Here is a 12,386-nt window from a genome sequence, read left to right as displayed (position 1 = left end):
ATAGATGATCCGTTTAAAAAAAGATGTCGCTATCTATTATATATCAAACAAAGATACAAAATGAACACACTCTAACATATAGAAACACGTACAAAATAGTTTTATGACATATCCAAAACAGAAGAAATTATAAATGGTATATTGTTGAAAAAAATAACACCCGTCCAGTCGGACGGGTTAGAATCTAGTTATATATTAAATGCTACTTTTTAACAAGTGAACATTTTTTAATGATGATTATAACCCACTAAAACTACCTACAATGCAAAACAAATGAAGTATTAATAAGTTGTTCATGTCTAAATAAACTATCTATGTTTATACTTTTCAAATTAATTTAAAGTTAATTGGACTTTGTAGCTAGCCACTTAATCAACTTTACAATGAACAACCTATCATATTTTAGGTGTGGGCCATAACAGTTCACCCCCCATTTGACACTCACATCGTAATCAAAATGCTGAAACAAGAAAGGAAATGTTAAACGTATGTTTTCAAGCAGAAAATGCTTGTTAATCGTAACAGTGTCAAAGTTCTATTTATCAGTTACAAAGTAGTGAAACTTAATCATAACTATACTGAGATTATTCTTCTGCATAAGGTTGATCTACTTCATACAAATGTTGAACCTATCTAGTTTAGAACATTGCAAAAATTCAAACTCTAGTTGATTCTTCACTCTCCCAGATAGTTTTGCTGAGAGATATCTTTGAAACTGGTGCTTCAAATAAAAAAAAAACTAGAAACCTTACCTAGCAAATATCCAAGATTGATGGTTTTCTTCTCCTCTTGATGAAGAAGGATTAGGCTCTTCTGTTACAGCAGCTACAGGCTCCTTGAGTTCCATATCTTCACCCAAGATTTTTGCTGTGAATTTCCGTGCCTAGAGATCAAGATCGGGCCATTCAGTTACAATTCTTCTAACACCCTGCGGAAGAACACCGCATTTTAACAAATGCTTAATCATTCTTGTCGATATGGAGCATCTAGATTAGTGCAAACCATTAGTTAACCTGAAGCTATGGTTCCTTTGTCATGGGATTATTGCAAAGATCGATTGTTCTGCTGGCCTTGGATTTTGTGGCGTTTCCACACCAGGATTCACACAATAACCACGCTTGTATACATATCCTCCTCCTCCAGATTGTTGAGATAGTTAACATACACCACAGCCACGCCTGTACATATCAGCCCTGGATTTACGTATGGCTCCATCAGGTATCTGACAGTGGCATATATATGTTAGCACATCCATATGTTCAAAGACTAATCAGAGCTCAGTGTCCTAAACAGAATAAAAATATTCATCAATTTGTATCATTCCAGTATTTTCCTCAGTGTTCTATAAACCACAACTTTACTTTTTCTTTATACGTCGCACACGCATCAAACAAGAAGTGTCAATGTGTATGTCTGAAATCTCCAAAAAACCGACAAAAATGATAAATTATGAAACTTAAGAGAATTATCACAAGATGTTGGATACATCACTAGCCTAGGCGCACAGACAGTAAAAGAGTACCTTGAGCTTCGAAAATTGGTTAGCCAGGGACAACTCCTGATGAGCCAAATCCATCAACCTACATACAGACAGATCAGACGATCATGGGAAGCAGACTGTAACCAACGATTGAAGCATGTTTGCTTTCAACATAACAAATGGAAAACTATAAAACAATACAGCAAACTGATATAGAAAATGTAAGTGAACTAAAAGACGGGGAACTAGGTTTGGCCATATTCAAGGCTCATGCTAAAGTAGGCTTAGACCGAGCGTCACAGACCACTAACGTCTAGAGAAAGAACCATGAACACAGAGCAAGACTAATGTGCAAATAAAGGTATTTACATGTATAGGTCCATATCTTCAATGTTTAACAGGGCCACCATTCAGACGGTCTCTGGTTTGAAAGTATCTCTTCTTTCGAATCAAAATGAACAACATGATCAAAGTCAAAATGAACTTAAAAGGGGCATTTTCGTAAAATCTGATCAAAAGCCACTGATAATTTACCACATTACCCTTTGTTGTGATCAGATCATCGCAATTTACCTCAAAACGCTTTTCTATTATGATAACGACCTTCCCCAAAAGAAAAGTCACTGAACCGAAAAAAAAGGAAGAGGAAGAGTCAAAACGCTCTGAATCTCTCTCAGAAGAAAAACGATGGAGAAGAGGACGATATACTCATGGGGAGCATCGATCGTAATCTTCGTCGTTCTCATGATCGTCACCCCGACCATCCCTCAATCTCAAGCCTATCACGATTTCGCCGATCAACGCTCCTTCTTCGGTCCGTAACTTCCCCTTCTTCCTTCTCCCCATCATCATCATTTTTAGGGTTTTTAATCTTACTGATCCGTCAATCAATCTGATCTCAGGGATTCCGAATGCTCTCAACGTCATCTCCAACTTCCCTTTCCTCATCATCGGCCTCCTCGGTCTCGTCCTCTGCTTTTACCCCGATGATTACTTCAGATTCAGGTAGATTCAATCTCTCTACTTCGTCTTCTCCGTAGTGAATTAAATTTTTGTCTTGAAACAGTTTGCGAGGTGAGAAGTTGGGATGGACTTGCTTTTTCGTCGGTGTGGCCGCTGTTGCTTTCGGATCTTCTTACTATCATCTCCACCCTGACGATGCTCGCCTCGTCTGGGATCGCCTTCCTGTATGCTCTCTACTCTCTCTCTCTCTCTCTCTCTTTCTCTCTTAACTCTATGTCACTCACTGGTGTTTACTTTGGTTTTTTTGGAGTAGATGACTATTGCATTCACGTCCATCATGGCTATATTTGTGATCGAGAGGATTGATGAGCACAAGGGTACTTACTCCATCCTCCCTTTGCTTCTCGTTGGCCTTGTTAGCATTCTCTACTGGAGGCAAGTCCCTAAAACTTTCCATGGTGTTTCGTTTCTATAAGAACAGTTACTAACTTGTCATGTCATTGTCATTTGCAGGTTTTTCGATGATCTTCGTCCGTATGCTTTAGTCCAGTTTGTTCCCTGCATTGTCATTCCACTTATGGCTATCCTCTTACCTCCAATGTATACACATTCCACCTATTGGCTCTGGGCTGCAGGTCAGTGTTGAGCTGATTTATCTTCTTCGGTTTGGAAGCTGTTCTTATTATGGATTCTATTGGTCGCAGGATTCTACCTCTTAGCGAAAGTGGAAGAGGCTGCAGATAAGCCGATATATAGCTGGACGCATCATATTCTTAGTGGCCATTCTATAAAGCATTTGTGCGCTGCTATGGTCCCTGTCTTCCTTACCCTCATGCTCGCTAAAAGAAGCGTTCAAACCGAGAGGTATACATATGAACTGATCTGACTCTTGTTCCCGGACTTGACGCTTAAACACCAATGTTGTGAAACGCAGGATTAGCTTGTATACGACATGGAAGATATCATGGAAGAGGAGTAGAGGGAAAGGATCAGAGGAAGAGAGCTTCGAGTGTACTTACTCCAACGTAGCAGTCGAAGAGTCTCGATAGAGGTTATGTTGGTGGTTAATGTAAGATCCATCTTTTACTTTCGATAGTGTGTGTTTAAGATCATTGGCAAATGGAGCTTAGTTATATAGCCGTATAGGTGGGGTAGAGGTTGGTGATTCAAATGGAAAACTCATGAGCTTGTGTAATCTTATTACATTTCATAGTGGTAACAACACTTCGCTGTTATTATGATACCAAACTTCAGTTAAAATTGGAATACACGTTTGCCTAATGAAATCATCAACACTTACAGAAGTCTCGAGTTGTGTTATCAGGAGAAAATGCTGTTAAGTCTCCTAATAGCAGAGACGACACCTTGAATCCCCTTAAGTTCCTATCTCCATTCGCCATCACTCCAGTGAACAAGTGCTTGCTCATAGCAGTCCCTAATCTTCCCAGTTTTCTATAATTTAATATGAAACATCGAGTGTCTTTGGTGAGAGAGAAAGAGACAGTGATTGAGCTTAGCAACAGAGACAGAAGTCTTCTCAACAGACACGTAATCTTTATTTCCCGTAATGTTTGGTCACGAGAACTCAGTTTCATCCTTGTTTTGGTCCCCACCTTCACATGCTTACCCTGTGATGCAACAAACTTGGGTTCTCTGTTCCTACAATCCACATTTGCCACAAACACACAAGTTTCTGTTTCCACCATCTCTCTTTCCCAGTTTAGAATCAACTTGGAGAGAACATGGAATCCAGTTTTCGTTTCATCCATCAATTTCTCCTCATCTCCCAGACCTTACTGAGCTTTCCCCACCTCCTGGTAATATCAGCCTGCCTCCTCCTCATAGCAGTCTTTGCTTACCATTCCTTCAGAACAACATCTATCTACCTCATTGACTTCTCATGTTACCAACCTCCAGACTTCTTGCGCTCCCCAATCGCCAATTTCATTGAGCATCTCAACCTATCAGGTATCTTCGATAGAGAATGCCTTGATCTCCAGCAGAAGATTCTAGAACGGTCAGGGATCGGAGATTATGCGTGCGTCCCTGTGACAGTCCACGAGATTCCACCACACTCTTCTCTCTCGGCAGCTAGAGAAGAAACTCATGACATCCTCTTCACTGTTGTGCAAGACCTTTTCTCAAAGCACAAGATAGATCCAAAGACTATCGACATCCTTGTCTCTAACTGCAGCCTGTTCTGTCCTTCTCCGTCCATAACCTCCATCATCATAAACCGTTTTGGCATGAGGAGCAACGTAAAGAGCTTCAGCTTGAGCGGGATGGGCTGCAGCGCTGGGCTTCTTTCGATAAACCTGGTCAAAGATCTAATGAAGATTCATGGTGGCTCTTTGGCGTTAGTGTTGAGCATGGAAGCAGTGAGTCCAAACGGTTACAAAGGGAAGTGCAAGTCAATGCTTATCGCCAACACCATCTTCAGAATGGGTGGAGCAGCGATGCTTCTCTCCAACAGAGATCAAGACAAGGACAAGGCCAAGTATAAACTCCAGCATCTTATCAGAACTCACCTCGGATCAGACGATGAGTCATACGAGAGTGTAATGCAGGAGACTGATGAGGAAGGACTGGTGGGAGTAGCTTTGTCTAAGCAGCTTGTGAAGGTAGCATCAAAGGCCTTGAAGATCAACGTGGTGGAGTTAGGTCCTAGGGTGTTGCCTTACTCAGAGCAGCTCAAGTACATAATCTCATTCATCAAAAGAAAATGGGGAAAGCAGAAGATGGAGAAGGAGATATACACACCTAACTTCAAGAAAGCTTTTGAGCATTTCTGTATACATGCAGGAGGAAGAGCGATAATAGAAGGTGTGGAGAAGCATCTGAAGCTGGAGAAAGAAGATGGAGAAGCGTCAAGGTCAACACTGTACCGGTATGGGAACACATCTTCGTCTTCTTTGTGGTATGAGATGCAATACCTGGAAGCTAAAGGTAGAATGAAGAAGGGAGATAGAGTTTGGCAGATTGGGTTTGGAAGTGGGTTTAAGGCTAATAGTGCTGTCTGGAAATGCATTTCGGAGATTGATTCAAGAGAGAAGAATGCATGGTCTGATAGAATCCATTTGTATCCTGTTTGTGGAGATGCATCAGGTTAGAAATTAACACAGAGGATACTGTCTTGTTTTGGTCAACTTTATACAAATATATCATAATTTGATTAATGATCATTAACCTCTTATTATATCATTTGTCACAAGAAAGAAATAGGCCAAAACACATGTGCACATTCAACATTAAATGATTCAAAAATCTTTTGGTTTTAGCTGATCAGCGCTACACGTTCTTCCTCATTAACTTTCTCCTCTTCAAACTCCTCACCCATCACTCTCTCTCTCGCCTTTCTCGCCTGTTGTTAACATAGACAACAATCACTTTCACTTACTTTAATGAAATGAAATTAACATATGAAGAAGGACATGACAATATTCACCTGTTGTTTCCAGTTGGTGAGGCTGGCGATAAGACCGAGCAGAACAGCTTGTACAAATGATCCAACTGTAATACCAATCCAGAGTCCTCTTCCCCTCATGTCAAACCTAAAAGCTAATACAACAGCAGTTGGTATTCCAAAGAGATAGTATGCAGCTAGGTTTACATATGCACCAATATCTTGCCTCCCTGATCCCCTAGCCACACCTGTTTCATTCTCACGTTTAGCATTCATTAAGTTAGTCTCTTAACTAACGGCTTTTAACCAATATTGAAGGGTCAGAAATGTTAACCTGAAAGAACTGCGTGAAGGGCGTCGAATATGACTGATAAAGAAACCAGAGGAGCTATTGATCTTACGTAATCCACAACTTCGGTTTCAGAGCTGAACAAGTAACCGAATACGTTTCTTGCTGCAAAGACTGTTGCACCCACCAGTACTGATTCTACTCCTGTCATAACCATCACCGTGTACACCGCCATTCGAGCTTTTTTCGGGTTTCCAGCTCCTAGTTCGTTTGCAACTCTTGTACTGCAAGCAACCAGAAAACAAATAGTAAACTTAGGTTTTTAAATATCTCCATTTTGTGAAAAATAGAAAGGAAGCAAGAACCTTGCTGCTGCGCCTAAACTCTCTGGTATTTGGTACAAGGTGAAGATTGTTGATAGACTTGTTCAAGAAATAAGAAAGCAACTGAGTTGTTGTATGATAATAATAATACTCTTTTATCTCAAAACGTAGAAGACAAGTAACATACCAGACTGAGAGAACAGAGGCTTCTAGCTTAGGGTTCGGTAAGATCCCAGAGAGCATCACAAGAAACTCAAACGACCACCACTCTAAGCTGATTCATTCAACAAACAGATTCATCACAGTTCAAATGAATAAAACCAAAAGGAGACAAATAGAACGTTCATAATCATATACCAAATCATGGATGCAGATGGGATACCAAACTGGAAAAACTCTCTCATCCCTTCAAATACAATCATGGAGATCTTCCCACGGCTCTTGCTACAAGTTGAAGAAAACGTCATGTACGATCCAAGCACAGCCACGTTTAGCCAGTAAGAAACGCTGATGGCTATAGCTGCACCAACGCTTCCAAGCCCGAACTTGAAAACCAAACTATAGCAGAGAACAACATGGCAACACACGGAAGAGACGGAGCTTATCATCAGAGGTAGAATCAGACTCTGCGCTTGGAAAAACTTAACCAGAGGCTGCATCGTCGCGTAACCGAAGAGAGCTGGTATGAGCCAGGTCGCAAACTTCCCGGCTTCTTGAGAAACCTGAGGATCTTGTCCGATGAAAGAGAGTATCTCGCCCATGTAACTCCACAGAACAGACAGAGGGATAGAGACAACGAAGAGAGCTAACATCCCTGTGTAGGTATGTTCTCCGAGCTTCTCGAACTGCTTAGCTCCATAAGCTTGACCGCACAGAGTCTCTAACGCACTAGCAAGTCCGAACTGTGAAAGAAAGAAAGATCATCAGTTAATGAAAGACAAGAACCTTCAAGAAAAGAGGATGAAGAAAGAGAACATTACGACGAGGCTGAAACCAGTGACGCTGCAGAAAGAAATGGCGATGGCTGTGCTTGAGAGGTAAAGCTCACCGAGATGACCAACCATCATTATCGATATGATTTGAAGAAAGTACATGGACGAGTTCACCGCAACCATTGGACCTGCGATGTAACTGAGCCTACCCATCTCCCGGAGCAACACATCTTTCGTGTTAGTGACTTCTTCTTCTTCTTCTCGGACGAGCAAACCCTTCTCAGCAGAATCCATTTCTTGTTTCTCCGGAGATTTCGAGATTAGTTTGTTGGATACCTTTTAATAAATCTCTGTACTTTTATACTCCCTCCATTTCATAATATAAAATGTTCGGCTTGAATGCACAATAATTAAGAAACTTACTTTTTAGAATATAATATCATTAAATAGTACTTCCTCCGTTTCTTAAAGAGTGTCATTGTGATATTTTTCACACAGATTAAGAAAGTTGTTGAAATATATGTAAGTTGTAATTAAATATACCTCTTTGGCCAATAGTATTTTAGATTAATAAAATTATTTATAAAATCAATGCAGTTTGCAATTAATTTTCAGCTGAAAGTTAGTATAATTTATATTGGAATTGTAAAGTGACACTCTTTCTGTAACAAGAAAATGAGCTCAGAATGACATTTATTATGAAACAGAGGGAGTATAAAATAAATATAAATTATCCAATCATAAATAATGTAGTAAACTACTACTCCCTCTGTTTCTCAATAAGTGTCATTTTAGAGTTGTGCACACGGATTAATAAATCATTAAATTTTACATATTTTCCATACAAAAACATCATTACCCATACATTTTAACCAATAGAAAAATAAAATGCAGAATAAAGTTCATAAATTTTGCATTGAAATGCTAAAACGACACTTATTTTGCAACGAAAAAAAATCTCTACAACAACACTTAATGTGAAACAGAGGGAGTATTGGATAACCAATTTTCAATAAAGTTAAAGTACTTTAAAAGTATCAAAACATTTTATATTTTGAAACATCAAAAATTTTCTAAAATATCTTATAGTATTTTGGAACAGAGGGAGTAGTGTAATGTATTTTTTTGGGGATCTTCCTCTTCAATACTCCCTCTGTTTTTTAAAGATAGATGTTTTAGAAAAATAAATTGTTTCACAAAGATGTATTTTTTATGTTTCCTATACAAAAATTGCAAATTTCAATAAAATTAATTGAATTTATTGAAAGACTATTGGTTAAAATGCATTGGAATTTGATAATTTCTAAAAATGATGTATAGTTAATGTGTTTTCTTAATATGTGGGAAAACACCAAAACATACATCTTTGAAAAACAGAACGTGTATAATGCATTAAAAAAAATATGCATGTTTGTCACGCGGAGTGTGAACCAATCATATATAAGAAGATTTTTGATTGTTACTTTGACTTTCATAATCATTGAAAAAATCAAAAAGAAGATTTTTGTTTGTTATTTTAAAACTTAACATGAGTTTCATCGCTTCCTGTGTATTGTTATTTTAACCTTCCTACGTGTTTCATCACAGCTTATATAGAATCCTTCAGAGATGTGGAGAGCCTGTTTGGTCTCTCAAGTGTCCTTAAAGGTTTTTTTTTTTGGAACTTGGGGGCATGCAATGCCGTATATTTCTCCTGAAAACGAGGCGTTGAAGTTGGCCGCTTGAAGTTTCCGTTGGTTTCATATAGAAAAATAAGAGATAATAATCACTAATGACAGCTTTTTATATTTTTTTTATCTAATCGCGAGGTATAAACGTGTATAGTTGTAGCACTTCCAAACAAGGGGAAAGTAGAGAGATAAAGTAGAGAGATAAAGTAGATCTGTCTTGGGTTCCGCGAGCGGACGGCGCGTGAGCGGACGGCGCGTGAGCGCACGTTCCGTCGTCGGAGCCCGTCGGTGACCGCCTGAACCATTTGGTCTTTGCTTCTTTCTCGTCTCCTCCGTCCTCCGTCTTGCCTGAGCTCTGAACCAAGCGTTTATGACGATTTTGTATTTGGAGTAAAGGTACGGTTGCGACAAGGTTGGCGGGGAGAAGCTTCCTGTTTCCTTTTAGTTATAGTTTTCTGTCCGAGAAGCGGAGGCATCTAATGCTCCGTTGTCGTCGGTTTTGCTCCCGAGATGCAGAGGCTTCGTCAGCTCTGATATCGTCGGTTTAGTCGCCGGAGAGTGAAGACTCCGTCAGTCTTGCTCTGTCGGTTTTAGTCGGTCCGCTTCTTTGGACCCTTTTGGAGCCCGTGGTGGTTCGTTGATGTTTATAGGTTCGCGGTTCTCAGCCCTCGGTTCGTGCGCTCGTGAGGTTATCGGTGTGGATCTTTCAGATGTGCTCTCGACTAGATCGATGAAGCTATCTAGTGGAAAGTTTAAGCGCAGAGGAGTGATGTGGGTTTCGTCGGAGTCTCGATGGATCTCTGAGATCCGACGGAACGGGGTCGACTTTAGGGATGCTCCGGTGACGGTTCCAAGCGGTGTCGGTCGGGGAGAGATGGAAGTAACGCGTGTCCAGCTAACGGCCCGGATCATTACACGTGTCCTCTCTCATCGGGGATGTGTCTTGCGGAAGTCGTCGGGGTCAAATGAGATTGTAGGGAGGCCCATTATTGGGTTTTGTTGTGACCCATTTGTTTGTTTGGGTTATATGTGGTGGGGTTTGTGGGTATTGCTCTTGGTCATGTAACTGGGCTTGGCCCATTCTATATTTATATTATCAACCTTGACGGAAAAAAAAAAACGTGTATAGTTTAGTGAAGCTATTATTAATAGCTCAATTTGATGTATGTAGTTTATGGTGGCGATCTGGTAGACAGGTTATTATTTTGTTGGGAAATTTGGACGCATGACTATAGTACAATTAGAATTGAGGCGGTAACCATAGTGAACAGAATGCTACGATATTCTTTATATAATATGTATAATGACAAAAATTACCCTTTATTCCTGTTCATTCTCACTCTCACTTGATCTTTATTTTTTTTTCTTTTATTCAATGATTATTTACAAGTTTATGAAACCGTACATTACACGACGTATAATTATCATATCCACCAAGTGTTTGATTTTTTCTTCATATATTTGTTTGGGTTTACAATTTTGCTACTATCCAATATATATAGGATTAAGAAGCAGAGGATGCGTAGAGCTAGTGGAGAAGATGAACAGTATACACTTCGTCGAACAATACTATTTGATAAACATAGAATAGTACACCACGATGTGCACTGTTACATCATCTCTATGTCTTGTCTTCCAGCAATGTCGCCAATCATTGTTTCCTTACCTCTTTCCATCGTCTCTTCTTTTTCTCCAATTCTTCTGGGTATTTTTTTCTCCTACTTCATCAACTCCGACTACACCTCCATCATCCCTTTGCTAATGGTGTATCTTCTTACACTGCTCGACTCTACTATTTAATGATTATAGTATAGTATGTCTCATCTTCTCCTCTACTTCTTATTGTGGTTTTTTACTAATCCCTCAAATTTATTGACAATGCCACTAGTTTCTTCACAAATCAGAAATCCTCCTCCTTTGGGTTTAGGGTTTAGGGTTTATGGTTTGGGTTTAGGGTTTAGGATATATGGTTTGGATACATTGTTGGGTTTAGGATTTGGGTTTAGGGTATATGGCTTGGGTTTAGGGTATATGGTTTAGATTATGGTTTGGGTTTAGGTTTAGGGTTTGGGTTTAGGATATATGGTTTGGGTTTAGGGTTTGGGTTTAGAGCTAGTGTAGAAAATGAACTGTATACACTACGTCGAACTATACTATTTGATAAATATAGAATAGTACACAACGATGTGTACTGTTACATAATCTCTATGTCTTGTCTTCCAGCAATGTCGCCAATCATTGTTTCATCACCTATTCCCATTGTCTCTTCTTTTCCTCCAATTCTTGTGGTATTTTCCCCCTACTTCATCACCTCCATCATCCCTTTGCTAATGGTGTATCCTCTTACATTGGACGACTATACTATTTAATGATTGTAGTATAGTATGTTTCATCTTCTCCTCTACTTCTTATGGTGGTTTTTTACTAATCCCTCAAATTTATTGACAATGCCACTAGCTTCTTCACAAATCGGAAATCCTCCTCTTTTGGGTTTATGGTTTATGGTTTGAGTATAGAGTTTAGGGTATATGGTTTGGGTTTAGGTTTCAGAGTCTAGAGTTATTCGATTTTCCAAATTTGAAAGGTGTAGAAGTTAAATACTTGCCTATGGGTTCACTAATCCATGGGAGGGGGTTAGGGTATAGTTTTGAAGAGGAGAGAGGATTTGATTTGGGATTTTGGGTTTTTGATCAAGGGAGCCTATAGGAGATTTTCCGAAACCATTTCCAAACATAGAAATAAGTAACATTGTTATATATTATGTTAATGTGTTACATTCTATTGTAAAATCGAATAATAGAAATATAAGTGTAAACTAACCAAATATATAATCTTTTATAGTATTGGTATCAATTTGTTTTCTATACTATTTTAAAAATAGTATAGTATAGTATAGTTAGTTAATTGTGCACAATGCGTCAAACAGACGATCACGCGCGTAAAAGGAGATTCTTGTCCACTTTTGTGGTAAACAGACACACTTCCCCGTAAAAGTAATACATGGTTACTTCTTTGATTTTTCTGCTTGCTATGAATATAGAGCAAATTGACCCTATTTTGTTTTACTAGGTATCAATCTAATCTATTAATTTAGGGTCCTATTTTTATCGGGAAAATCGCATAAAAAACTCTCAGAGTGTCACTTACTAGCACTTTAAACCCTGAAGTTTTTTCACTAACACTTTTAACATTCAAAGTGACATTTGTATCATAAAAAACTTTCAAATCAAAAAATTGACCTGTTCAGCAGGTAATTTAAAAAAAAACAATTATTTAACTAATAAAATAAATAAAATAAATAAATAAAAAATTCAAAAAATAAATAA

The 12,386-nt window shown here is 38.8% G+C and overlaps 3 protein-coding genes and 1 long non-coding RNA gene across 5 annotated transcripts; 2 read left to right on the top strand and 2 right to left on the bottom strand.

Moving 5' to 3' along the window:
- Nucleotides 1–512: 512 nt before the first annotated feature.
- On the bottom strand, nt 513–2,071 carry LOC130497925 (uncharacterized). 2 transcript variants are annotated; one of them, XR_008936970.1, is made up of 4 exons: nt 1,850–2,071; nt 1,523–1,580; nt 1,014–1,222; nt 513–928 (listed from the first exon to the last, which is right to left on the bottom strand). It is a non-coding gene; the product is annotated as an uncharacterized LOC130497925 (long non-coding RNA). The 2 variants fall into 2 exon arrangements; XR_008936969.1 differs by having other exon boundaries at nt 1,523–2,068.
- Nucleotides 2,072–2,094: 23 nt separating this feature from the next.
- LOC108818104 (uncharacterized) lies at nt 2,095–3,703 on the top strand. The gene is made up of 7 exons (XM_018590971.2): nt 2,095–2,294; nt 2,383–2,485; nt 2,547–2,667; nt 2,757–2,878; nt 2,957–3,078; nt 3,148–3,307; nt 3,378–3,703. Exons 1-7 carry the CDS (start codon nt 2,168–2,170, stop codon nt 3,490–3,492), a joined length of 870 nt encoding a protein of 289 aa, XP_018446473.1. The 5' UTR covers nt 2,095–2,167; the 3' UTR covers nt 3,493–3,703.
- Nucleotides 3,704–4,096: 393 nt separating this feature from the next.
- Nucleotides 4,097–6,015, top strand: LOC108818102 (3-ketoacyl-CoA synthase 7-like). The gene is made up of 2 exons (XM_018590968.2): nt 4,097–5,548; nt 5,902–6,015. The coding sequence occupies exons 1-2, from the start codon at nt 4,186–4,188 to the stop codon at nt 5,946–5,948; spliced, it is 1,410 nt and encodes a 469-aa protein (XP_018446470.2). The 5' UTR covers nt 4,097–4,185; the 3' UTR covers nt 5,949–6,015.
- Nucleotides 5,590–7,774, bottom strand: LOC108818100 (protein DETOXIFICATION 14-like). Its single transcript, XM_018590966.2, has 7 exons — nt 7,439–7,774; nt 6,816–7,360; nt 6,646–6,732; nt 6,501–6,557; nt 6,181–6,419; nt 5,889–6,094; nt 5,590–5,804 (listed from the first exon to the last, which is right to left on the bottom strand). The coding sequence occupies exons 1-7, from the start codon at nt 7,682–7,684 to the stop codon at nt 5,718–5,720; spliced, it is 1,467 nt and encodes a 488-aa protein (XP_018446468.1). The 5' UTR covers nt 7,685–7,774; the 3' UTR covers nt 5,590–5,717.
- Between the last annotated feature and the right edge of the window lie 4,612 nt (nt 7,775–12,386).

This window comes from Raphanus sativus, chromosome 7 (assembly GCF_000801105.2).
Source record: "Raphanus sativus cultivar WK10039 chromosome 7, ASM80110v3, whole genome shotgun sequence".
Lineage (NCBI taxonomy): Eukaryota > Viridiplantae > Streptophyta > Magnoliopsida > Brassicales > Brassicaceae > Raphanus > Raphanus sativus.
This window is presented reverse-complemented; position numbering and strand designations above follow the sequence as displayed.

Coding starts and splice junctions, on each gene's coding strand:
- LOC108818104 (XM_018590971.2), top strand. CDS start 2,168: ATGGAGAAGAGGACGATATACTCATGGGGAGCATCGATCGTAATCTTC. Junction 2,486..2,546: donor GATGATTACTTCAGATTCAG/GTAGATTCAATC, acceptor GTCTTGAAACAG/TTTGCGAGGTGAGAAGTTGG. Junction 2,879..2,956: donor GTTAGCATTCTCTACTGGAG/GCAAGTCCCTAA, acceptor TGTCATTTGCAG/GTTTTTCGATGATCTTCGTC.
- LOC108818102 (XM_018590968.2), top strand. CDS start 4,186: ATGGAATCCAGTTTTCGTTTCATCCATCAATTTCTCCTCATCTCCCAG. Junction 5,549..5,901: donor TGTTTGTGGAGATGCATCAG/GTTAGAAATTAA, acceptor TGTTGTTTCCAG/TTGGTGAGGCTGGCGATAAG.
- LOC108818100 (XM_018590966.2), bottom strand. CDS start 7,684: ATGGATTCTGCTGAGAAGGGTTTGCTCGTCCGAGAAGAAGAAGAAGAA. Junction 6,733..6,815: donor CCATCTGCATCCATGATTTG/GTATATGATTAT, acceptor TGAATGAATCAG/CTTAGAGTGGTGGTCGTTTG. Junction 6,420..6,500: donor AGTTTAGGCGCAGCAGCAAG/GTTCTTGCTTCC, acceptor GGTTGCTTGCAG/TACAAGAGTTGCAAACGAAC.